The following is a 27,863-nucleotide window of genomic DNA, read 5'->3' on the forward strand; positions in this document are numbered from 1 at the left end:
ATTCGTGATTGGTACCGCGGGTGGATACAAAATCAATTTCTACAAAATATAATAAATGTATGATGCGTGAATTATTGTAATAATATAAAAACTAATATTATTAATATTATTAATTTAACGTAACAAGAACTGTGCATACGTACAGAGATCAAATTACATACATTCAGCTGGAAAAATTCAATCTTCAAAAAGAGATAACTCAATACAATACTCAGCGCTCCTAAGATTTACAGAGTTCCTTTCAAAAAAGTAGGAAATTGGGAGGACAACGATCGAATCGGACAAGATAGGCTGGTAATTTCCATTGAAGCACGGCCTGAAAATTTGTGAATTAATGAAAAACCGGGTTGTAACTTCATTGAAAAACGGGTCACGGGCCACAGGTTGCGCATCACTGATCCGCGACATTCACCGTGTTTCCCGGCGAGATCCTACGTATACCTGTGTGCTCGTGTTTGTACGCGTGTGTTTTAGGTGTGTAGGTGTACGAGCGCATGCGTCCGTGTGTATTTATTCAGGGTGTAACAGGTGGATGACGTCACGAATAGGGTGGTAACCCCCTACATCAAGTTAGTAAAAGGGTGCCCCCCCCCCCCTCTTCCATCGAATTCTCATTCTGCAACTTAGGACTTGGTTCCTATATACATAAAGTATATACACACTAGGCAGGCATAAGGCAAGTTTAGTATACACGCGTTCTTCACGCTCTTATGGCAGTTTTCACGTGACTTTTGGTTTTCTCAATTTGCTATTTAGGTACCCTCCCACCACCTTACTTTATAAAACTAATTTAGATTTTCCCTTCTTCTCAAAAAGAACATTAAATAAATGACGTGTAGATTCGTTCTAGTTTGTTTATGGTGGCAACAATGGAAAATACGATGCAATGTTGCATGGAAAAGTAAATCAGAATCTTCCTAGAAATCGATTCTTTGCTTAACCCTGGAGTTAAGCTGGTTTTCTCAAATAATCAATTTCATCGAGTGCCCATTACTGCCGACGTCTACTTTGAGCTCATCAAAAGCAAATCATCAAGTCTCATCCGGCTGATCTTGAAAAGCTGCTTTACGAGCAAAGACAAAATATTAATATTAAATTTTACAGTAGTTTACTTTTGGTCTATCCGTGATTTAAAAAATATCTTCAGTTTGAGGATCGATTCGATCGAGGAGGATTCAAAACGTGCTGGTTTTCTCATCTCGTATTAGAGTCGTCAACGGTGTGTTCAAGAACGCACATCAAATTGGTTTCCAAGAACGCACATCAAATTCATCAAGAGGATCTCTTGTCTCGTTGAAGACTATCGATTTTCATTCAGTTGAGATATCTTCTCGATTATTTTTTTTTTTCCTGGATTGTTGTGTAGGAGAGATACGATATGTATTTTACAGGCTCTTTTCCTATCGTTTCGTGTTGCCAGACACGGCCAAGTTCGCGATAAACATGAAAAGAAGAAAAGACGCAGGTGAAAGGTCAAGTCGATGACTAAAAATTTCCAAAATAATCGGACGGGAAACGAAAAATTCAGAGTTCAGTATTATTCCTAAGATTTAAAGAAACTTTTCTATTTTTGTACAAAACAGGTTAGGAAATAATTTTAGAAGTTAAAAATATTCTGAATTTTTTTATAGAAAAATTCTAAAATAGCGGAATGGTAACATATAATTGGAAATTGCAATTTCTCACGCTGAGAAATATCATTTTTAAGGAAATCCGAGATTTGTTAATTGAAACGCATTGGAAAAATACAAGGTTCCGCACGTCGAAGTTCCAACTATGGAAGAATCTATTTTCTTGAATGTAAAGGCTGAGATTTGCATCGAAGGGACTTTGTGGGCGTATGCTTTTCAGAAAATCTTCGGTTATAACGGCTTCTATTCTGCTTAACAGAGCAAGCTGTCAGCCGAATCCTGAAAAACATTTACTCATAAAAAGTGAATAATAAATATTCGAGAAAATTCCGAATTAATTGCGTCTCTACGAAACTGAGCAACGGATTGCAGTTGAGTTAGTATGCTGTTCTCGAGGGGGACATTAAAAACTCGTTAAGACGTTAAATTTATTTGATACGTTCTCAAGAAAACTACAGTACCTTTTGTCTTTTCTCTCAACTACTTCAACTTTAAAAACGTAAAAAAGATGCTGGAAATGTATAGTAATCTATACAGAAAACTCGCGCATAAATGTGATAACCTCAAAATTATATCATAAAGAATCACATCACACAGATTCTGTATGACATAAATCTCAAAGGAATAAAATAGAAACATATAGAAAAAATATAACAATCTCAAAATTGTAAAAGGAACTGAAATTTTTGATTTGGTTACAGTTTCCTATACTTATATATATTGATAAAGAATTATCGTTCTACATATTAGGTAGTTCTAGTAATTATGATATAACTGAGTAGTGCATAATTCTACGTTAAAAAGAAAAAAAAAAAAAACAAATCGAAAATGTACAATAGATTTCTCTCATTTAAAGCTCCATTTTCAAGAAAACAGTAGTTGAAAATATTTAGCGCACACCCATTCTAAATGTTCGATCTCAATTTTCCCACAAACGATGCACCAAACAAAAAACTCTTATACTATCCTTTCGATTTCCTATTCCACCTAGAATTACCTCCTCCTCCTCCTTTATACAACACCCCGTATACTGACCTCAAAACTTGCATATACGTATGACAAGATATTGTGATACTGTGTCGTAAAGGATTCCCTTAAAAAAGTAACACTGACGCAGAATCGACCATACGCACGTTGGTAGGGAGAAAAAATGAAAACGGTGTAGGTGGAAAACATCGAGGCTATAGCGCAGAAAACACCGCGTTTGCGCGGCACAGGTATGGGACACCCTACGGTGCAGGGTACGCGCGACAGTGAAAGTAGCGAGAAGTCGTGCGCTGATTGGTCGATAGTCGGCCGAGGTACGTCGGAGCCTGGCGGGCACCCTCGTGCCTGCACGACCAGCCCGTACGACTTCAGTCAGTGTCGGACCGTAGACGCAGTAACATCGTTGGACGTCGTGTAGGCGCGTGCGTAACACGCAGCCCGTATTCACACGTATTCGTTTCACATACGAAGAGGGGGAATAGAGAAGAATAATAAAGAGGAGCACGTAACATTCTTGTGCACTGTATGTATGCCTGTTGTTAGTGTGCATTCGTTGGTTGTATTACTTATACATACTTAAGAGAGCTACCGGTACATATTGAAATTCGTGTGTCGCGTTTGTGTATGCCCTGAGTGTGACGTAACGTAACACCACCGTCGTGTTTTGTTGTGCGTCGCGCGGCTCTCGCACGTTTGTCGACTATGCACACGTGTGCAGAGATGACGATAGTTGCGCGGCATGGAGGGCTCGATTGAAATCCGGAAGGCGTCGCAATTCTTTTGATCTGTTCCGCAGTGATCGCTTACGCATCGGTCGAAATACACTTACACGATATTATATATAAAAAGCGTGTAATTCGTGCACTGGTGGTGTACGTGCCGAAGAGAAAACGAGAAAGTAGAAAGAGAAAAGGACACCGCGTGAAACTCGGTCGTCCGATAAGAGCGAGCGAGACGATCATCGACTCGAAGACGAGACGGAGGAAAACGAGACGAAAGAGGGAGAAAGAGTGGCCGCCGCATATCAGCGTGACAGAAAAGTGGAGCGAACAAGAAAGAGACTCGCTCGAACGAACGTATACACGTTCCTCTGGTGACCTCGATACACACGTATATACTCATCTGGCTGTCGGTTCCTCGTCGATCGTGCGCGCAGCCTCAGACAACGAGAATTTCGCCAGTGAAAATCATGCATTTCTACCACGGCTATTCGGCTGGTTGACGTTCCAGAAGCAAACGCGGCGTGCCTGCAACATACAGAGAGAGAGAGATAGACGTCGGCTCGCCCGCTGGCTGGCTGGCTGTGCGTCCTCTCTTTCTCTCTCTCTCTCTCTCCCTCCCTCCGTCCCCACTTTCCCCCCTCCACCGCCCGCGCCTGCTGCGTTCCCTTTTGCGCGATCGTGACCCCGTTTCTTCGATGACCGACACTCCGTGGCTGCTTGGCCGCCATTAGAGGAGTCGAGAGCAGGGGAGAGAGAAAGAGAAACGAGAGCAACCGAGGCGAAACGAAGACGATCGTACGTCTCCCGTCACGAGCTCCCCCGTCTACGTTCTTCACAGATACACGCCGTACGTCGTGCATACTACGTGTATGTGTATACGTGCAGAGCGCTCTGTTGCGAAGAGGAAGAGGGGCACGAGGAAAAGCAGCGCGGCCAAGCGAGACAGACGATGCGTGAGAGCTCGGGGACCATGGACTCTTGACAGTGAATCGATTCGCTCGCGCTGCCCTGACCTCGTATTCCTTGCCGCAATTTCGGTCGCTGAACGAATTATCGAGGTCAACGACTAGCGTAGTAGCCTCGTACCTCGTGTAAACAAGAGCGTATCCGCGCGCCTTCGTTCGAAAGAAAAATCGGATTGACGAATAGGAAGAGACTAGTGGTGGACACGTGTGTACAAGTGTAGGTGCGCGTGAAAAGGTGCATCACGGTGGCCGAGATTTTTTCTCCAACGGAAGTGTCGGGGAAAATTGAGACGGTGGAGCCGAAGGAACAGCAAACGGCGGTCCAGAAGGCGGAGCAGGCTGGCGAGATGCTGCAGGCGGTGCCCCGTGTGCCTGTCGCCGGTGTTAAGCGACGATGGGGCAACAGGCACACCGGAAGTCTGCAGGAGTCGAGCCCGGAAGTGTCAAGCAGCGGCGTACTCTCGCCACCGCCGAATTTTCAACCATCCACGCCGGAAAGTGCAGCTGTCAAGAACGAAGAGCTTCAGTTGTGGGATCTCGACCTTCATCGAGGGCTCCAGACGAACGGAGATCATTATCGGACCACCATCACAGCCACAACGACTACTACAGTGCTGCCAACGGTCACCGATCCTGCATCGCCGTTCACCACCCCCGTCGAAGGTTTGTGCTCGACGCTTTTCGTATCTGTCGCGTTGCGTAAGCGCACGAGTGCTACTTGTACCGTTTACCGCGTGCCAGGACTGTTTCAGGTGGCGCTACGAAAGTTTCTTTTTTTTAAGAGGGAGAGTAATATGTGTGTACATGGTTTTTCTTTTGAATTTTAACATGTTACTTGAGAAAGTCTGTTAGATAGTCCATTTCTTACATATAATTTCTTTTATTTATAATGTAAATCTGTATGTTTGATAATTATTTTATTTTATTTTAATAATCGTTATTTTTTGGAGTAAAATAGAGATATTACGTATGAAGATTGGTAGAATGTATATTCGATACAGTAAATTTCATGTAGATGTTGTATGTACGAAACCTTTAATTCGATGACTCTCTGGATGATTCATTTCTTAGATACGATAGTTTATTTATGATTGCTCTATACATGTTCTAAGTAGTAGTTTGTAATAATCTATATTTTTACTCTAAAATAGAGATAGATTATAGTTTTGTACAAGTTTCTAGGCCTCTCTGGTGATTTTTCGTGATTTCTAGTGATTTCATACTTGTAAATATTATTTTAGTTCCGGGAGCTTGCAAAAGTTACAGATATGTATGGTCATATTTCAGTTGCACGTTATCAAAAGAAAAATTTAAAAAGCAAGAGAGCCTGTTTTCTACAGAGAGTCCGGGAAATCTGACGAATATACATGGAAACGGTTTTTCTATATAACAAACTTTTAATTGACTAAAAAAAAAAAAAGAAAGAAGTAGGTATGGGAAGTTACTTTGTTTGCCGAATCCACAGAAAAATTAATTTACTCGACTTGTAGCTGACAAATTGCTAATTAGTTGAAATTATTCCCGTGTACAAAGTCGACCAGAAAAAAAAAAAAAAAAGAGAAGAGAGAAGAAGCTGGAAAATCTTCGTCAAAAGCCTTGACTTTTTCAAACTTTTAAATTTCTCATTAACCATTAAGGGCCAAATGATGTATTATAATTTTATAATAAATACTTCGATCTCTTCGAATTTCTTTTCATAACCAGAATGTTTAAAAAACCGAATTCGATAATGCAAATCGATCGAAAAATATTTTAAACGAGACGTTGCACTAATGCAACGTTGGTCCTTAATGGGTTGGGAGATGTTTCAATTAATAGGTTAAGGTACAATTTTACGTAAATACAATATGGAATATTAAAAAAGACATTAAAAAATTGTCCGAAAGACGTAAAATAAAAGCAAGACAAAAGAGTTTCGAAAGATTGAAAGTCGAGTGGGTTGGAGGTTTCGTGAGCCAATAAACGGCCTTAGAGGTGATCGACCTACACACGTCAGTCGATTTCGTTAGAAAGCGACTGTACCTTTTTTTTTTTTCGAAATACCAGGCATACCTAGTTTCACCTAATTTTTTTCTCTACGAAATCAGGTCGAGGCCGATTGTGCCGGACCAAAAACGAGTATCGACGACCTCATAGGACCCGGTAATGGCGTTCGTCATCGATTGCGCCATCTTGCACCATACCTGGAGCCAATTGCGCAATTTCACCATTTTTCACGCGTCTCTCTTTTCTTTCGTTCCTCTCGTTGATAGATTTTTATTTTTCGCTATTGTCGCTGGGTTTTTAATCTCCGACTCGGTCGTTTTATCGTTTTTTCCTGTTTTGCCACGTTATCAACGCTCTCGGACTTGTTGCAACCGGTGGCCTCGATGGCAATCTCCTGGGACTCTCTGTATCCGCTCTTTTCCCAACGATGCATTTTTTTTTTTTTTTTTTTTTAGTTTCCAGATGATTTTTCGATTGCTTTCGTAGTTTGGTTTGGTTTAATTGGATGAATTTGTGGAAAGCGTAGTTTGATAGATTTGAGCGAGATGAGAAGATTTTTTAATAATTAAACGAATGAAATATTTGGTACCTTCGTAATTTTCGTATTGGTTTTGTAGTTTCATTTGGTTTAATTCTAAGTCAATTGTAATTAATTGTTTGTTATTTTTAAATTCTAAATACTTAATATTATTGTTAGTTAAAATTCTAGAATTACAAATGAATTTTCTTTCAATAGAACTTTATATTTTTTATTTAAATAAAATTCTGGATGTTCAACTTTATATTTTTTTACTTGGAAAAAGATTTCTTCAGACAGGACTCTGTACCTTTTACTTGGACGAAATTTCTTGGCATGGAACTCTCTATCTTTTAGTTGAAAATACATTTCGTCGAACGGAATTCTATTTTTTTTTTTTTTAGTTGAAAAAAATTTCTTTGAGCGACGCTCAACATCTTTTATTTATTACTTCATGGACATGTAGTGTATATAATATAATACTTATATGTTCTTTAAACAACTTTTATACACACAAAAATCCATTTAATACTATTAATCGTTTCTACAATAACAGTGTTAACAAACATAACACTGTCTCTCGATAATTGAGGAGTATTCCACAGAGAATGGTCGATCCTTGAACGAGGGAACATGCCATGGTGAAGGTTCTCCTGTTCGCTTGGTGCACACGTGAAATCAGATTCACACGAAACGTACAATTACCAAGTTATTCCCGAGTTGTTTAACTGTCGACCTTCGTGACCCCGTTATTTAATTACCGCAGATCACTGCATTCGGAAGCATGATATGCACGATGACTTGTGTATTATTCAAAACTTCACCTTCATTGCGTGATCTCAGTCGTAAAGTTCGTAATATCTCTGTTTTTATACTAATCAAACATCCTGTCATTAAAAGGTTCTGGTCAAACTAACCTCGTTGTGGATAATTTTAAGGTTAACTGTGGGGAATTTTCTCTTTCAGGGTTACCACATATAGCAATATGGGAATTTTCTCTTCCAGGGTTACCACATATAGCAATATGTATCTCAGCTCTGAATTTCCATTCTTTGGATACTTTTATGTCGAAATTCATTTACAAAAAAAACTATTGATATTAAAATTATTATATGGTATTGGAAACTGATTGATACAACAAATATTGGAATTTATTACTATTGAAGCTTCTTACGGGTTCGTTGAATAATTAAAGAATTCTGCTTGCGTATATAGAGGCAATTATACTACAAGTTCATATTTTTAATTGCATTGAAAATACGAACAATTTTTTTCCAAGAAATTGGGCTGATATTTTTGAAGAAATATTAGAAATAGACGTAGAACGCTATCTCGTGAAAAATAGCAACGAAATAACTTGCATCATAATAATTCTCAAACAACAATATGTCGAAGAGTACTAATTTAATCGTCACGAGCAGTAAAAGTTTATAAATAAACGGTGATACTTCAACGATGAAAAATCTTTGTGACGAAAGTTCGATCACTTTCTTGAAAGAACGGGGGTGGAAACTTTGTCCTCCCTCTCTACGTTCCCCATCGTCGCTCACACGGCCGCGTTATTTTCATCCTTGCACTCTCTCCACGAGTTTATTGCATCGTGTGACGTCTGTCCAACACAGGTATGTACATACAGCGGCTTTAAATAACACGATGCGTCACGTATATGTCGGTGCGATGTACGCGGTGAACCATTGTGTTTTCGTTTGCAGTCGCGATACCGATGACCCGGAAACTGGGTCACGGTCTTTCGGTTTTTTCCCTCCCCGCCAATGATTCACGGCTTCGTAGACAGGTCGTATTTTCTTATCTCGTGATATTTTTTTTTTTTTCTTTTTTTCTTCTTTTATTTTATATCGTGTCACGCAGGAAGGTTTTATCAAACACGTTACATGTACACTGGATTTATAGTGTTCTATTTCTGGAGGGTCTAGGGAATTTTTACTTTCAGGTGGTTGGTACACATATAGTTGAGTTTGTTAGCTCGTTTAAAGAGGTTTTCCATAGTAGGATGATGTTTGTTTATTTTGTAATATACTTGGAATACAGTAGGAATTATTTCCTTTTAATGAATGAAAGTTTAAGAGAATTAATTTCGATATTTGAATCATAGCAAATTGATCTTTGGTAAATAGCCAGATAAATTTTATTGTATAGCGTAAGAAAAAAAATACACAGAAAAAGTTATTAATATGCTCACAAATACTTTAGTAATTCTACAAAATATGCTAAAAATGAAAAATTCATCCACTTTTTATACTCTTGTGTGTATATAACCTAACTTTTCTAATTTCCAAATATCTCAATTGTCGGAAGAAATTGACCAACTTTAAACTTTAACGCTAAAATTTACTAATTTCAAAAATATTACTACACCATAATGCTTCAGTAGATGTATAAAATCTCCATTAAAAATCATAAAATGGATACCAAGATGGCGACCACTCTGGTCAATTATTAACCTATATTCCACGATCTTGAGCGTATCGATCAGCAGAAGCGTCGAGGATCGTGTCCCCTGTCTCCCGGCTTAATCGACGATAATCGATACGGGTGTTCCACCCTAGAGAACTCTTCCTTCCCACCCTAGACGTTCTGTGAATGCAATCGAGTGCACGTGGTGGATCGTTGCTCGACGCTGTAATCGAGATACCAATAGTTAGAGACTGACGTGCACGTGGTGGTTCGTTCCTCTCGAAATGGGTCATCGAATTCCAGTCGAACGGATGAATACCGATGGCCACGCGGCACACAGGCCCACGAACGTGCTAGATAGACGAGGATTCGTAAATATTCCGTTGTGACGGGCACGCCACGCGGTTTCGGCGATTGGGCACCGTTAGACGCGTATACGTGTAGAAACTGGCCGGATACGACCGAAAAGAAACTACACGAAACTCGTTCCTGATCGCCTCGTAAAATCTCACCATACCTTCGATAGGAAACTCGATAGAGGAGGACGCAGGAATTTTTATTTCTTTACGTGTCTGCTTTGTCATCTTTTAAGTCATGGGTTGATCTACGTGATCGTTGGAAATTGGAAATTTTATCGTGAATTTTGGTTTCATTTTTTGCAGGTTAAGGGAGTTAGGTTATGTAGATGGAAAAGTGAATTTTGACATTTTTCCACCCCCGGGGGAATTTGGCAGCAGGAATATTTGGAAATTGCAGAGGTTTAACCGGTTATTTATTTTAACTTCGTCGACGGATCGGGCATTTTGTTGGAAATTTTGGTTTCATTTTTTAAAAGCCAAAGGAATTAGGTTATGTAGATTGAAAGGTGGATTTTAAAGTTTTCGATGTTCGGGTATTTTGCGAGTTGGAATATTTGGAAATTTGCTTTTCTGTTTTAATTAGAAGATTAACTATCATAATAGTTTAGGCAAGCGCTTTTCAGAAAAATATCAGTCGTTTAAATATATCGGACGAAATTTCCTTTTTTCCTTTTGTAGATTTCTAGTTAGGGGAATTTAAATTCAAAAAGGGGCGGGAAAAAGGGTAAGGAGGATGAGGAATCTGTTTCGTAATTTGCAAGCATTACACGTAATTCTTTGCAAGTAATTACGAATATTGCCGAGAATCGCAAGTGCGACACGGAATGTGAAAGGACGATGCGGTCGCGAAATTTTTGCACGTTTCCACGCGGATTTCTGTCGGGGTCTCATTAATTTCCGAAGGTTTGCTCGTCTAGTTCGCACGTCTGTGACGCTCGAGGGGAATGAACCGTGACAGTATCTCAGAAATATCGTTGAAACATTTCTTGGTAAACCTTGTTCGACTAACCTTAGACTTTTTATAAGATTTCAATGTGTATGGTTCGATAATTTTACAATAAAAAAAAAATTTATCGCTAGCATAATAAAAATTATTGGAGCAAGTAATCTCATATTAATTATACTCAAATTTAAATAAAAAAAAAATACATATTTAAATTTAACTCCTGTGTCTTTCGAATTGGGTCGAATTATTATTATTTCCTGTAAATAAATTAATAAATGAGATCTTTTCAATTAAGTTTTGTGACGTTTCAATTCGATATATATATAAACAAATATTTTTAATTATAAATGTCGTGTCTTTTAAATTGAATTTCGAGTTGGAATCATCGTATATTTCATGTTCTCTTCATTAACTCTCCACTACTACTACGGAGTCACAGGTCACGATGATAAATACCGTTTATGATCCTTATCACATGAAACCCAGACTACGAATTAAATCAACTAACTTAAAACCATTATATCTCGACTATGAACCAACATTATCACTCGAGGGTTACTTATTGCCTTGCATTCATATACTTCGATATAAAATGAGAATTAAATTTTCAACAGTTTCCTTTTTCACATAAATTTCGATTTAATTGAAAGTTAAATTTTGTTATGTGTTAATCATTAATATTTTCTTTCTGCGTGTAAATTTCCATTTAAATAAAAATTTGTTCTCCATGTAGGATAATATATTTTCCTTTTTTTTTTTTTTTTCACGTGATTTATGCAACAATAGGATATTTATTTCCTTTCCCCGTTTTTAGAGAAACATCGTCTCTCGATCATTTTTTTCAGATGAAATCGCATAATAACCGGTATAGCGGTATCAATGTAGCATTTCAATGATGTTAATTACACGCAAATTGCACCCCACGAGGATGCGTAATTACACAGACTCGTAATGCGACGTCGCGTTCCCGCTAAATTCGTTTCTCTTCTTCCACCGTGTAATTACTAGACGTCGTAATGGAAATATTTAGATCTAATTTGCATCTTTCGTGTCGTTTCTGCCCGTTTGTTGCAAAACGTTCGAAAGTGAGTTCCAAGTTGAACGATTTCATCCATAAGAATGGAGGGGAGAACACGTACACATTTACTTAATTTTATGAACTGAGACCATTTAACTCGTCTACCTTGCGTTCCATATTTTCCTCTTCGCCATTTATACATACAGCGATACTGATTTATTCGTATAGGAATATTGTCTTGGAACCTAAAAGAGTCGACAAACTATAATCTTCAAACGATAATTGCAAATCATAAATAATTCCTTCCATTAAATTTGACACGTAGAAAAAGTACCAAAACTGAACATCAAAACCATAATCCCCTAAAAAGAACTATATAAAAAGTCCCTATATTCGTTATTACAAATATTGAATTTAATCTTCATCTTTCGCTTCGTTTCTGTCCGTTTGTTGCAAACCGTTCGAAAGTGAGTTCCAAATTGAACGATTTCATCCATAAGAACGGAAGAGAGAACACGTACATATTTATTTAATTTTATTAATTTATTGAACCGAGACCAGTTAACTCGTCCACCTTGCGTTCCATATTTTTCACTTCGCCATTTATACATACAGCGATATTGATTTATTCGTATAGGAATATTGTCTTGGAACCTAAAAGAATCGACAAACTATAATCTTCAAACGATAATTGCAAATCATAAATAATTCCTTCCATTAAATTTGACACGTAGAAAAAGTACCAAAACTGAACATCAAAACCATAATCCCCTAAAAAGAACTATATAAAATTCCCTATATTCGTTATTACCAATATCGAATTTAATCTTCATCTTTCGCTTCGTTTCTGTCCGTTTGTTGCAAACCGTTCGAAAGTGAGTTCCAAATTGAACGATTTCATCCATAAGAACGGAAGAGAGAACACGTACATATTTACTTAATTTTATTAATTTATTGAACCGAGACCAGTTAACTCGTCCACCTTGCGTTCCATATTTTCCTCTTCGCCATTTATACATACAGCGATACTGATTTATTCGTATAGGAATATTGTCTTGGAACGTAAAAGAATCGACAAACTATAATCTTCAAACGATAATTGCAAATCATAAATAATTCCTTCTATTAAATTTGACACTTAGGAAAAGTACCAAAACTGAACCTCAAAACCATAATCCCCTAAAAAGAACTATATAAAAAGTCCCTATATTCGTTATTACCAATATCAAAGCAAGTGAATATGAAATTTATTTGGCAGGGATCAGCGTAATCTTTAACCCTCGAAAAAATCGTTTCAAGTCAGAAGTATTTCCGCATCGGTCACTTGGCTGGTCCGTTATTTCCACGTGTACCTTCCATTTCCTGTTTCATGGTGTGTGAAGAGGTTAGGGTTGGGGAAAGGGCCAAATTGGTAGAAGGCGGCGGTAAGAAGGAAAGAGAAAGAGGCAGGAAGAGGTCAGTAGGTCACTCTCACTCGAGAAAGAGGAGACTCAATCGTGTGGAAGCAACGTCTAGCGGACGATAATCTGATGTATCAGGTTGTTCCTTATAAGGTGAGCCAGTTTGTTCTAAATCGAGATCTACCGAGCTTTACGGCTAGGTGTCCACGTGTGGATCTCGCTCGACCGATCGTTCAGGCCGAGCATGGCGTAATAGGTTAATTTGTGATTTGAATTTCTATGGCTTTTAGTTATCCAAATTAGGGTTTAACTTTGACTGTTAGACAGAATATATAACACCGTGGGTTTGAAGTATTTCTATTATTCGCTGAATCAAACAAATTTCTATGAAGATTCTATATTTCTATATTTCTGTTCTTAAAGTTATAAAATTGAACGCGATTGTGACGATTCGCTTCTAGGGAATTAAGTCGGGAGTTTGACGAAGAGAGTCTATCTGGTGAATTTTTTAGCTCTAGCAGAGTTTGGGAATTTAGGAAATCTGTTAAGCGTCTTCAGATCAACTTGTCATCTTTCTTTTAAAATGATTTTCCCGTTAAGAATATCGATGCTTGTTATCGTTCAATTATACATAGCTAAGATTATGGTGATCAATTTGGTTTATGTTAGAAGCAATTGACACATCTATAAGAGAGAAAAAAAAAACTACTTTAAAGTGTTTAAAATCTTCATTTAGCCTACCAGAGACACTGAAATCTTGGTCGTCGAAGTCTTAATCCTAAGTTGATCTTTAAAATATAAAGTAATCGCAAACAGAATCGAGCCAAAAGCTACTTTCACGTGCTCAAAATCTTCAGCCAAGTCACTAAAGATGCCTCGCTAAAGTAAGAGGAGTCTGGCTAAAACGAAGCTTAAAATGCTTCCAATCTTCGTTAAACCAACCAGAGACGCTAAAATCTTCATCGTCTGAAGTCGGATCCGGCGTTTCCGCTCGCTGCACTCGCTTTAAAGCTGCAGCTCACACGACGGAAACGTTCTCTCGATAGTCGGGCGGTCGAATCTCGTGGCAACTTTTCCTCGATGCGGGAAAACTACTTAGGATTAAGCGTCGAACAACAAAACGACCGACCAGACAGGAGAAGTGGGTCGTCAGTGGTCATCGAGTGGTGGTGTATCGTGTGAGAGCGTGCTTTTCTTTGTGTTGGTGAGTTGTGCGTGGAATGGTAACGAGCCACGTACACGGGAAACGATATCAGAAACTCGTGGAGCAGTGGTTCTCAACTTTGAACGAGCGCTCTACAAGCCTCTGCAGACCTTTGTACATATTATAAAAAATATCAGGCAACAATTCTGGCCTTACAAATGACACTTGTATGTTTATTCATCTGTTCCGAGGAACAGTTTGCGTAGTAGCCTCTATTGTGTTGGATGGAACTTTGAATATCTCCGAAACTATCATCCGGGGAGTTATACTGTTTCTTAAACGAGTCACTTATTTTCCTTGAATTGACGAAATTGAATATTAATAAGGGTATATTGGGACCGAATGTTGGCTACTGTTAGGTGACTATTAGGTGACTTGAATTATTATGTTACACAAACCAAACATTTATTGTCATTCATTTTTTTCGTTCTCGCGAATGGACAAATTTTAAAAAAAGGCTACCATGACAGAAAGTTTCTTAGAAATGCTATTTCTGTGCTGTACTATTAATTTACAAGTCCATACGAACAATTTCGTTATTTTCACTATAAAATAAAATATTTGATGCTCGTGACAATGATGTAGCCTCCCCTTCCCCGAAGCAACAAAGAAGAGATGTATGTAGTAGTTTAAAATCAATGGTTCCTAGGTGACTATAAAGGAGGATTATAGTCGTTAAAGGTTAGATTGATAGTTGGAAAGGGGATTTGATTAATCCGATACATCGAGTGGAACAGTAGACGAGTTGAGGTTAGGAGGAGAAAAATGACGTTAAAGATACTTGCAACAAAATGACGGTGAAAATAAGTTGGAATTGGCTGGCCATCAAGCAGATAGTAATTAGAGTAGCTAGGGTTAAAATATACCGGTCTATATTCAGAACGTTCTCGCTGCATCTCTCGAATACCATTCTGCGTCAATTGGATCTGTATATTGTTTCCTTCGGCAGACATTGTTTCAAACAGCAGACATGTGTTTTCTATGTATCTTTTTGCAATTGAAATTCTTCTGTATGACCAATTCAAACCGTCACATTTATACCAATTCAATTTATTTTCTACTTATTAATAATACAATAGTCACCCGTTATAATTTTTGCAGTTGCTGCCATATTTGAGATAATTATATCGCTCGACTTCCTTTTGCAAATCGACGCCTTAAAGTTTAGACTGCACCAAAATTAAAATCCCTAATTTTCTAGTTATTTTTATTCGTTCGTTGAAAAATTGGTATTTATATGCTTCTTTACCTGTAACATACTTATTAATAATACAATAGTCACCCGTTATAATTTTTGCAGTTGCTGCCATATTTGAGATAATTATATCGCTCGACTTCCTTTTGCAAATCGATGCCTTAAAGTTTAGACTGCACTAAAATTAAAATCCCTAATTTTCTAGTTATTTTTATTTTATATGCTTCTTTACATGTAACATATACATAGAAAAATTGATGTAAGTTTAATCATCTTTTACAGATGTCTTAATATTTCGTCTAAACCAATATAGATTTTATTTGTTAATTATTCTACTAAGATATAAATGATCTTCGTTTTTAACTTGTCGAATGATTGCTTCCTGTGCTCGTATGTAGACATTAGTGTCTATTTCCACTGCGATTAAAAACGCTCGATGTTAGTCATTGGTTCAAAAATATCGATAGGTGATTAAAGATCAAACGTTACGTTGCTTTTTGTTTCATCGTAACGATCTGCGATTGGTGAGAACGCGACGGGGAAAAAATTTCAGTTTCACCTGGAAATGAGTCACATTGGCACCAAACCAACCTATCAGATTCAGTTACTAATAGACATTTCGCAAGTGCAAGACGCGAGAGTGATTAATCGCACGTTCCTTGTCACATTTATTACTTTCACGGCTAACGACGTAGTACTACATGTCATGTAGTTTATTCAACTCGAGAATCGATGTCGTGTTACTGTTCTGTTTGATTTGGGACACGATGACACTTGGTGGTCACATTTTGTCACTAGTACGAGTGGTGACAAATCGAACGGATGCAGAACCATATTTAATCCAGATTACGGCCAGAAGCGCAAAGTGTGAAAGTTTAAAAATGAAAAGAACATGGTAGAAAATGAAAATCAGACCCGCGGTGAACGGATGATGGATAATCATCTAATAAGTTTGTAACTAGAAATTTCTAGGGATTTCTAGTCTTGTGTTCTAACTATTCTATCCGTATATCCATACGATGTATCGACAATCAAGGGATTTTTTAGCTTGAAAATTATTTATTTCCAATTTAGTCCGGAATTGGTATCCTCGAATCATAATTGAACAATTTGCATTGATACAATTAATCTTACAGTTTCATAATCTGGTTTCATTTAGTGTTCCATACTTTACATAATACAAGGGATATTTTTATTGTAGTATAATGAGTATTGGCTTTTGAAACTTTCAAAATTGTTAGGTTAAGTAACACGGTAACAAACCTAACCTAAAGTCTCTTCTGAATGCATTGCATGATCAGCATATACAACTACACTTCAACAAGTTTCTGATTGGATCTGAAACGAGTTTGAAAAAAGAGAGAATAAATGTCCTAGGAGATTTGAGGTTGGGAAACCCTGACGCGGTGGACGGTATGCGCGTTTTCTCTGCGCTGGCACGAAGATGGTATTCCCTCCGGTAAAAGTACCGTATCCGGTACGTCCGCGTGGCGACTTTCGCGTAACAGAGTGCCCACGATCCAACCTGTAAATCAGAATGGATCGTAAAGCCTGCCTAACAGTCTTGATTCGATAATTCTTCGATAGTGCATTGCAAAGGAACTAGCGCAACTCCATTATCCGCCATTTTGTCCTTGGCGAACGTGATAACAAAAATCAAGACGCGTGACTGACATGAAAACCTTCCAACCATAAATTTTTCAAACTGACACTGATGGTTCGTAACATAGGACCATCTGGGCATAGTGTTACCGGTTTGTTGAGAATTTTTACATTTAATTTACATTTTCAGTCATGTCCGAGTCTTTTTATTCACGATGATCGTGCGATATATCCAGAAGAGATTGTAGGTTAGATTTTAATGTGACAGTCTTTTTTCTTTAAAGGCTCTTTAGTGGTAATTTCTTAATGATCGTTGTTCGTGCGACTTTTTAGGGATTTCTCGATACCTACATAATCCTCGATATGGAAAATTTCATTAACTTTTATTTCTATAAATTCTCAATTCACAGAAGAAATAGAATCTGATATCTGCATTCTTGGAAATGGAGGTTTAAAGTCTTTGACTGGCTATTAGGACAATTTTTACAAAATTTATGAATTTTCATCGTTCAGTAGTCTCTCTAAAGGTAATCTGAATGATATTTCTTGAAACGCTGTTATGTCATTCAGCCTTCCTCGAGTTTCTTGTCCGAGCCAGTGGAGACCAGTAGTCACAGTGGCTACTCCGGTTCAAGGATAAATCCTATCCGGTGCTAGCGGCCAATGTCACGCTCAGCTGGACCGGTGGTTGCAATGGAAACGTTGGAAATCATCTCGTTCCATTAACTTCCATGGTAGTCGACGAGCGCTGCTGGGAAAACGATCGTTTTTATCGATATCGGTCGCTTTCTGACTCTACTGATTCTCCTGGTGAGAGTCAAATGGACATTTTTATCGAGGGACGATTAGTTGTTATGATTTCTTACGGTAGCTTCGATTTGGCCCGATTCATTTTTACATTAAACTACGTGTTACTTTCGTGGAGGCAATGGATTGGAATGAAACAAATTAAAGGTGAAAAATTGGAACGGGAACATAGGATAATACTTTCCTAGCGCGTTTCCTTTTCGAGAAAATCGATTTTGAAAATCGTTGCGCTTGGCGCTCAGCGACGTAGCCCAGAAACTTTAAAGTCGACTTCGCCCATAACGGTGCGACGTCTCGTACAAAGAAAACTCATTCCACGCTTTTGATTCAATTTTGTACAAAGAATTACGTCGCATAGAAACGCTATAGAGAATGACTTTTTACCTAACCTAGAAAATTTAATTTTGTATATATTTTTATGAAGAAAAAGGGGCGTGGTTTTCGGTTGAAAACCTAATTAAGCGAATGTCGAGAGGATGATCTCAGGATATCATTGAATTTGAACGGTATGGAGAAATTAGTGTGAAAATAAACGAAATTTCGAAAGCGGAAACCAGAATTGGTGGAACGAGTATTTTCGACGGAATCTGGGAAGACGAAGCGGATTAAAGTCCTGTGGCTGAAGTTTCAACATGCTGAGCGGCCCACCGGGAATACGAAATGAGTTTTCGAGGCCTTCGAAGTCGTCCACGGTTGCGTAGGATCATTCCAACGAAAATAAATTCGTCGTCGGTGATTCATGGATTTCCTGTGCGCGCTTTCTGCCCTCCCCTGCTGTCTCTCCGGTCTTCCATCTCGACTTTTTCCAACCTACACAGGCAAAACAATAGACTCTGCACAATACATCCTAACCTGAACGTCCTAAATTTATCTTCAGTTTTAGACCAAATTAAGATTGATGGCATTTTTGGTAAATTTGAGGAAAATCGTCAATTACACAGCGCTGAAGCGAAGCTAGTCGACTTCGTTGTTTGTTAATTTTGTAATTTTGTCAACTAGCTACGCGATTAACGTTTGATCCTTCAGAGACAAACGCTCGACGTCTATAAATCCATTTAACGAATAGAAAAATGACAAATCGAGAAGAATTTCAAAAAATAATGCTTACTTTTACCATTTCATGATTTCCCAAAAATTATTCGTATTCCCAAAAATGCATGATCGTAGGTCTATAAAATTTCTATGAAGAATTAGGATATTTCACATAAATACATAGATATCCTTGTTATTCTTTATTTCACAATGTTTAAGTTGCTAAATGGCTTTTTCTGAATATATAACTAACAGAGAAAGATATGATTATGATGGTAATAGAGAGAGGAATGGAATATTTTTTCCATGCAACTGCACCCATGTTTATCTTGGGATTACGAGGATGGTCGTCGCGTGTTGGTCTTGTCTTTTCCTTTTGTTCCCAGATCTTATCAGATCGTATACCGTGACCGGATATGACATCTATTAGTTACATGCGCGTGTATATGTCATGCAGAATGGAAACAGACATGGGTGCCGCCATTTAAAGGGACCCGAGGGTAGGGCAAGGCCGCGTGCACTCCTGCTTCTGCTGATTTTGCAACGTGTCAGGTTAGGAGTGGCTTAAACCACCATTTTTAACCCTTTCGAGATGATATTTTTTTAATAACATACATTTATTGAGTTATTCGGCACATTTGAAATTTTAAGAAGATGGGAAGTGAAACATACCTGTAGTCTACGCCATATTTTAGTTTAAACAAATTTAACCTAACCTAACCTAAGCTAAGCTAACCTAATACTAATTCCACATGCATAACAAACGTGAAAATAAAAGACATCTAGGAACCGCAGTAAAGAGAAAACTTATATAAAAATGAATGTTCACGAAAGATGCATATAAATTCAAATCTATCATATCCTCGATAACATAACCTAATTTAACCTAATACTAATTCTACATGCATAACAAACGTGAAAATAAAAGACATCTAGGAACCGCAGTAAAGAGAAAAATTATATAAAAATGAATGTTCACGAAAGATGCATATAAATTCAAATCTATCATATCCTCGATAACATAACCTAATTTAACCTAATACTAATTCTACATGCATAACAAACGTGAAAATAAAAGACATCTAGGAACCGCAGCAAAGAGAAAAATTATATAAAAATGAATGTTCACGAAAGATGCATATAAATTCACATCTATCATATCCTCGATAACATAACCTAATTTAACCTAATACTAATTCTACATGCATAACAAACGTGAAAATAAAAGACATCTAGGAACCGCAGTAAAGAGAAAAATTATATAAAAATGAATGTTCACGAAAGATGCATATAAATTCAAATCTATCATATCCTCGATAACATAACCTAATTTAACCTAATACTAATTCTACATGCATAACAAACGTGAAAATAAAAGACATCTAGGAATCGCAGTAAAGAGAAAAATTATATAAAAATGAATGTTCACGAAAGATGCATATAAATTCAAATCTATCATATCCTCGATAACATAACCTAATTTAACCTAATACTAATTCTACATGCATAACAAACGTGAAAATAAAAGACATCTAGGAACCACAGTAAAGAGAAAACTTATATAAAAATGAATGTTCACGAAAGATGCATATAAATTCAAATCTATCATATCCTCGATAACATAACCTAATTTAACCTAATACTAATTCTACATGCACAACAGACACAAAAGTGGAGGTAACATGTAAAAATCGGAATAAAGGAATATTCTTTCATCTATTCTGAGTAAACGGAGGAGTATTCTGAGAAAACGTAATCTAATAAGAGTAGCATAACACGCAAATTTCATAATTCGTCTGATATTATTAGCCATAAAAGTCGCTAGAACGCCGAAGTCGCCTCCCCTGGTGCGCGCGATGAATTTTAACGTGGAAAAGAAACGCAGTACCCGTGAAATGTGACGGGAATGAAAGAGAAGCCGAGGAGAGAGAGACGCGTTTTGTGTTCGCGTGCTACGGCCGGATTTCGCAGAGACCTGAATGATAGTCAGCGGCGTTAGAGCGATGTGCCGCTAGTCGTCCATCTTGTCCTAGCGTCGTAGTCACTTCGTATTCGATCTTCCTGTACATCTCTCATATTTCTGTGTTGCGCAGAACGAAGGAACCTAACCTAATCTAACCTAGTATCGGTTCTACATAACAAACGCAAGAATAAGGAGAACGACTAAAAATCGCAATGAAAGAGAAATATTACGTAAAAGTCTCTTCATAAACGCTCACTACCAACTCACAACTGGGAAAAGAAGTTAATTTACGAAACAGTTATCCTAATTAGCTTCGTCGCCTTGCGAACATTTTTTTGTAAAAAAGTTTACAATTCTAATCGATGAAAATTAACGATGATTAATCGCCAATCTGCGACTTAATGCTTCTAGAGTTACAAGGCCTGCGCGTATGCTGTTCTCTACTCTTTTGTATTATTCCGCGCTTTCAGATTGATCTGTGGAAAACGAAACTTTGTCAAATCACGTAAAAGACAGTTTCGGAATTTTACTTTTTACCTGCGCCCTATAAAATTCTAATAAAGAGAAGATAACTCTAAGAAACAAAAAAATTCTCTTCGAAAATCCTCGCATTTACCAAATAAAGGAATCCCTGTTCTCCTAACTCGTGTCCATGTAAGCCCTGTGAATTCATAAAGCCAAACAACAATGCCGTGAGCGCAATTCGTTCGTCTAATCTGGCCAAAGCCCCTCGTAGAAGCTCGGTGTGAATCGGAAACGGCCAAAAACCGCAATGAATCGGCGTGTTCTGGGCTGTCAGTGAACGAGAAGGAACTCAATCCCAGCACGGTCTCCTCGTCGTTCTCCTTTCCTCGTGGATGGCTGGGAGGAAGCGAGGCTCAGCTGCAACAAGCAGTGCTCACTGGCCCGTTTTAGCTTTCCTCTGTTGGCAAGAGCGACAGCGCGGATCGGTTGAGACGCGAGCAGGCGAAAGGAGTGACGAGAGGGAAAGAGGAAGGAGGAGCCGACGAAGAAGAGAACGAGGAAGAGGGGCAGAGGAGAGGAAAGAGAGGAAGCTGGCTGCGCGAGAGAAAGAGAGAGGCGAACACTCGTTGTCTGTTAGGCAAGCTAGCAGGATCGAGAAGGACGCGTGCAGAGGAACGTGCGCGCGTGTAAAAGAGGTACCTGCGCGGTTACACAGCCAGGCATCCAGCCAGAGTCAAGGCCGCTCACTGCTCCGCCGTGAGAGAGCTACTAACCAGCACGGAAACCTTGCTGCGTAGAGTATAGGAGGCAAGCCACGTCGTATAGCGGCTACGTCGAACCGAGTACACTTGCTCTGTGTCCCCTAGATTCTGGAGAAACCGACTACGATCGGGTTTCCTTGGTCATCTACTGTGTTTGCCTATGTCTAACGTTTTAGATGGTATTTGGACACTGGCTTTTTACCTATTTTTCAGCAGATCTGTTTCTTATAGCAGGAGAGCCACCTTGTATGCTATCTGTGTGCGCCCCTTCTCCTCCTCCTCCTCCCCTCTCCCTCTCCCCTCTCCCCCAAAGAGGAAATCGACTCCACTTTGGATTTTATCTGTCCTTTACTCTGTCTGTTTGTGTTTGCTATATAGAAGAAATTGAATTTTTAGGTACCTTGGAACAGATTTGGTTTCTATTTAGGTAATATTGAACCGACGTCCTCTGGATTCTGAAGAAACTCACTACGATTGAACTTTCTTGGGCATTTACTGCATTTGTTTCTGTTTGACGTATAGGAAAGTCTTTGATGATTAACTTTTAAAGTATTTCTGGGAGAATTTATCCTTTGTGTGAGCAACTTCAGCTTCATGTCCCCTAGATTCTGCAGTAAGTTACCGTCGGGTTTCCTGTCGTTTATTAGGTTTGCCTATATCTGGAGTTTTATGTGATTTTTGGGTAGTTGCGGGTAAAATTGTTATCGATTTATGTTTTCTTTTCTCTTTTTTGCACAGATTTGTTCTGGGCAGATAATGAACAAATTGGTGATGATTATAATTAGGGTTCCTTGATCTCAAGGTTTGCAGGTTTAACGGTTTCTAAGATAATGAACAACTTGTTGCTTATCTTTCTGGAGATTTCTTCTTTTGAGATTGATTTGAAATTTGATCCTGAAAGATTGTGTGATAGATAGGCCGATGGCAATTTCTATGGTACATTTGAGCTCTAACGTGAACGTTCAATGTTAACTGTATTCAGTCCGGTAGATACTGTAGCTTATGAAATCTACTTCATCGTAAACTGTGCAGTTTCCACTGCATTTTATACTTTATAAGCACCCTGCAGTAGAAAGTGATTTAATCATGATTAAGTTTCTCCGTAGTTGCAAAATTGTAAACTTCTTAGTTATTTAAAAATTACTTTTGGAAAATATTTGAGATTAATCCTAGTTATCTATATTTATCGTTTCAAACTTCTCGACCACTCAATAACTTCTCTAGAGAAACATTTAACGAAATATTCGCCGTAATAAATAAAAATTAGAATTTTAATAATAAACGTAATATCGAATAGACTTTAATACCAGTTAGTACTGAAATTCTAGGGAATTTCATATAGCAAACATTACACAATTTTCGTCTGGCAAACGAAGAATTTCGAAAAGCAATTTCGCGTTACAAGTTTGAAATAAACTTCTAGATGAGTTCACTGTGCCACTGCATGTATGATCAAGTCGCTGTGGCACGTCGGAGCTTCAGGGTCTTCGAAACTCTGTTTAGGAATTCCAGGAAGGAATCTAGAACGTTTGCTATTACCAAATAAACGAACGCCGAGTTTCATCAAATTTTGTTCATCATTCAAATTCTAAACGAGTTTCAAACCACTTCGTACAAATCTTCGAATTTATCGAAATTCCAAGGGGAAACGTAAGAAATATAGGAGGTATAGGGAATTTTAAATAGGGATCGACGTTTTGTTTTATATTCAGGAAACGAGCAAAAAGTCATTGCCATACGAACTCTCAAACTGTTTAGTCACACTGAGAAATTCCAGACTCTTCCTCGGTCTCTAAATTCCCCATCTTGCACTCTATAAATATACAGGCTTGGTGGAAAGAAGTCAGTGTCAAGGTCAGCAGCAAGAAAGCTGCCTCGCTATAAAGATTCTCGCATATTTTTTCGCGTACTTTAAATATTTCAACTTCTAATGTTTTATTATTTGGCAACTGATCTGTCGAAGTGATTCTAACCTAAAAAGTAAATCAGTTTTTAATGAATATTCTAAGGTTTAAGGTTAGGAAACGTAATTTTAAAGGAAACATTGTTATCAGGAGATTAATTGCTACGTTTTGACTACAAAAACAGTAGATTTTCGTTAGATCCGAAGAAGTTTTATAACTTCATTATTTTTGTTACTAGATCTGTAACACCGATATAAAGATATAGTTCATAAGAAGAACTTACTACGAGTAAAATAACTTGTACTTTGGTAGCTCGTTACGAAGATCTAGATCTAAGAAATTGAGCAATCAGATCATCTCGAGTGATTCTTAAATATGTTAATTATTTCATTCTTAACTAATTCATAGACGAATATCGAATGAAATGTAGTCTGCAAGGTATTGTTCGTGAATCTAGGGATATTTTCATTTTCCACTGAATCCTGGTACAAGTGTCGATTAAATTGAACCAACGTTGAATTATATTTTGACAACACCGTGGAAGAAGAAACTATCAAGAATACCAGCAAGAGCGAACCAGTGTTAAGTAGCGAGGAAACCTGTTTGGGGCACTGAAACGAGAAGCCTGCTCGCTCTACATAGAATCGTTATGTGCTACTTGCTAATATGTACACAAACCAGACGTTGGTATCAGTTTTGTGCCAGTGTCAGGTCATACCGGTAATTTATTAGCCTGCAGTTTCTCCCGTGCGTCCAGATCTCTGGATCTAGTTCCTAGAGGATTGCCTCGAACTTCTCTCGCCAAGTTTCACCAATTTATTACAAGCGAATCATTTTTCAGACGTTCTGCAAACCGTAAGAACTGTACCAACTTCGTGATAAACTAGACATTTTCAGATGAACATTTTTTATTTGATTAATGACAGTTCCCTCGTTCAGACATACTAATTAAAATGTTGCAACGGTATATTCCTAGTGCAAAACGAAAGGGAACTAACGTTATCCATTTATAGGGAATATTTATAGTGAAATTCCTATAGATATTATAAGCTAGGAGTTTTTAATATTATCCGATATCTGGAAAGTCTAGCTGACGCGTAGGTACGATCTAGTAACTTTGTTTCGAAAGATACGAAACCTTCGAGCAACCTAGTTAAATTTCCAGAATGTACGTATCGAAATGTCGTATCTTACAGGAAATTGCTAAAAAATTCAAATCTAGAGTATTCTTGATACCTCTCGATTTAGTAACTTTTTCGAAAGATACGAAACCTTCAAGCAACCTAGTTAAATTTCCAGAATGTACGTATCGAAATGTCGTATCTTACAGGAAATTGCTAAAAAATTCAAATCTAGAGTATTCTTGATACCTCTCGATTTAGTAACTTTTTCGAAAGATACGAAACTTCGAAGCACAGCCCGCTTAGATATTAAGAATTAACGAAGCAGAATATTGTATCGCGCGGAAAAGTGTCAGAAAATGTTTCCCAAAGGCAGAAACTGGTGTGAAAGGCAGGAAATTTATGAGAAGAGAAAGAAAGTCTGGAAGAAAGCAAAAAGATGAAAAGAAGAGGAGAAATGAAGATATCGGCAGCGAAAAGATTGCGAGTTGAGATGAGAGGACGATGAAGAAGGGGTAATAACCGAGTGACCACCTAGCCCGGTCAGTGTCTCAGTGTTCCAGGCGGATGTTTTCACACTGATCAGTACTTCCGGGTGATCCGAGGAACCCGTCTCCAAGCTTCTCGTCGCAGAAACAGTAAGAAGGAGAGAGAACACGTTCGCTTTTCGCAACAGGAGAAAATCGAAGCGACATTTCCTTTCTCGATCTCTCGATCGATGAACGACTCAGTCGCTTTAAAAAGAGAGTCTCGGGAAGAAAAAAATGCAGCTTCGATCGTTCGATATAATATTCGATATTTAATTTTCAATATATCATCGAGTCTGATATTTAGTCCGAGATTACAATGTCATGTTACTTTATAATAATTATATTACATAATTAGTGATTTTGTATTTTAAATTCTTTATAGAATTCCTATAAATTCTTCAGCCTCTGTCATGTGTGTTTTTTAAAACGCACAGACTTAGAAGTGTTAGACGAGAAATAGATAAAAAATTGTGACCACCGTGGATAACCACAAAAAGGAATAAAATGTGGTCTAGCGACTCTAGCTATTCTGACTGCTTCTATGAAACATCCTCTTCGATTCGGTCGCGCTATTAGACACAATAATTCATTAGAAGCGGTATTTTAAGCAGAATTACTTCCACCAAAATTATCCATATCGTGAATAGAAAATTAAATACTCCGGTCTCCGAATAACGCATACTTCCAACTTACACTACAACTCATGGTATTGATGAGAATTTAATTTTGTTCATGGTACCAAATTATTCAACAACAATTGTACATCCTACGACTCGAAGAACAATTATCATGGTACTATTGTACTTGCTCTAATAGTGGCACTGTAAATCGAGTTCCCGTTGAGGCAAAAGCCACGCGGCGCTCTATTCCGCCTCGCTGGAGGAAGGCGCGTGCGTGCAGAGCGCACCGCGTACTTTCACCGACCGTGACTTCTACCGCGCGGCGTTCCATTCGACAAGTTTCACGGATAAAGGAGGTAATAGAGGCGATGTCGCCACGTAGGTTACTGGAACCCGCTTGCTCGCGGCCGAACGAGTCACGGGCGTTACACGCGTGCACCAGCCGCGGCGTAACGCGCCGAGTAATCATCGGAAACCTCGCGAGGAACTCGTCGTCGATGGATCAAATCACCTCGTCGCATCGAGTTTGTTCGAATCGAGAAACCTCTTCAATTTTTGGCTTAGTCTCTGGGCTCGTTGCAAATCTTTGATCGGTAAATGAGATTTTTTAGGTTAGGACCATGTAAGGTTAGGATAAAATAATGGAGGATACAGGTTTTCATGTTTCATAATATTTTTTACGAACACACCGTTACGTTCCCTAGTTTACGAGGAGGATAATATTTTTCCAAGAATCGGTTTTTATTTGAGAAACTTCATTCTTCTAAGATTCTCCTAGATTTTAATGATTTCTGATTAGCGAACGAAGATTAATCAGAATGTTGCCAAGCAATTAGAAATTGAATATCTAAGGCGTTCATGGGAACTACTTGGAGACTAACCTATTTATGGAACGCAGAGGAGATCGGGTTACCGATGGAATTTAGGACAACAGGGGCATCATATTACCCTTAGTAGCTAATATTTTTGGGTATTAACGATCAATGTGTAACACATGACCAAATAAACTCTTACTCAACTGATACGTAAAAGAAGCAATATTTTTACAACAACCTACGTTGTTCCTACTCAAATTCTAATGAGAAACCGGAATTTCTTAACGAGAATCAGCATTTTCATAACAATTTTTGGTTATTCAAATTATTCTTCAATCGTAACACCAAATTCTAGCAAGGAACAATTTGTAATCTAGTTTGCAACATGTGTTTGCAGGTAGGGACGAGCTGTCGCAGCCTGGCTCTTTGAACGGTTATGGAAGCAGTGGTGGCGGTGGTGGAGGAGGCGGAGGGGGCGGTGGAGGTGGCGGCAGCGACGGCTGTGACGCCAGGAAGAAAAAAGGACCGACCCCGAGGCAGCAGGAGGAACTGTGCCTGGTCTGTGGTGACCGTGCCTCCGGTTATCACTACAACGCACTGACCTGCGAGGGCTGTAAGGGCTTCTTCCGGCGCAGCATCACCAAGAACGCGGTATACCAGTGTAAATACGGGAACAATTGCGAGATCGATATGTACATGCGGCGCAAATGTCAGGAATGCAGACTGAAGAAGTGTCTGACAGTGGGTATGAGGCCTGAGTGTGTCGTGCCTGAATACCAATGTGCTGTCAAACGCAAGGAAAAGAAAGCGCAGAAGGTAAGCTGTTGACAGATCATCGTCAAACGATATTAAGTCACTAAGGATGAGAAAGGTTTCTACAGGTTTTCAAAATAGGCCA

The 27,863-nt window shown here is 38.4% G+C and overlaps 1 protein-coding gene across 7 annotated transcripts in view; it reads left to right on the forward strand.

Annotated features, from left to right (window-relative positions):
* Ecr (ecdysone receptor) overlaps positions 1 to 27,863 on the forward strand; it is a 198,716-nt gene that overhangs the window by 163,090 nt on the left and 7,763 nt on the right. For 6 of the 7 annotated variants that reach the window (XR_011801737.1, XM_072017722.1, XM_072017721.1 and 3 more), the window contains one exon: positions 27,363 to 27,781. Coding sequence is in view for 6 of the 7 variants with exons in the window: in XM_072017722.1 (XP_071873823.1) it covers positions 27,363 to 27,781 (419 nt within the window). In the remaining variant the exon portion in view is untranslated. Of the gene's footprint in view, positions 1 to 2,842; positions 4,969 to 27,362; positions 27,782 to 27,863 lie in introns of those variants that run through there. The other variant, XM_072017725.1, reaches the window with a different exon arrangement.

The sequence above is a fragment of the Bombus fervidus genome, chromosome 15 (genome assembly GCF_041682495.2).
Source record: "Bombus fervidus isolate BK054 chromosome 15, iyBomFerv1, whole genome shotgun sequence".
NCBI classification, from domain to species: domain Eukaryota; kingdom Metazoa; phylum Arthropoda; class Insecta; order Hymenoptera; family Apidae; genus Bombus; species Bombus fervidus.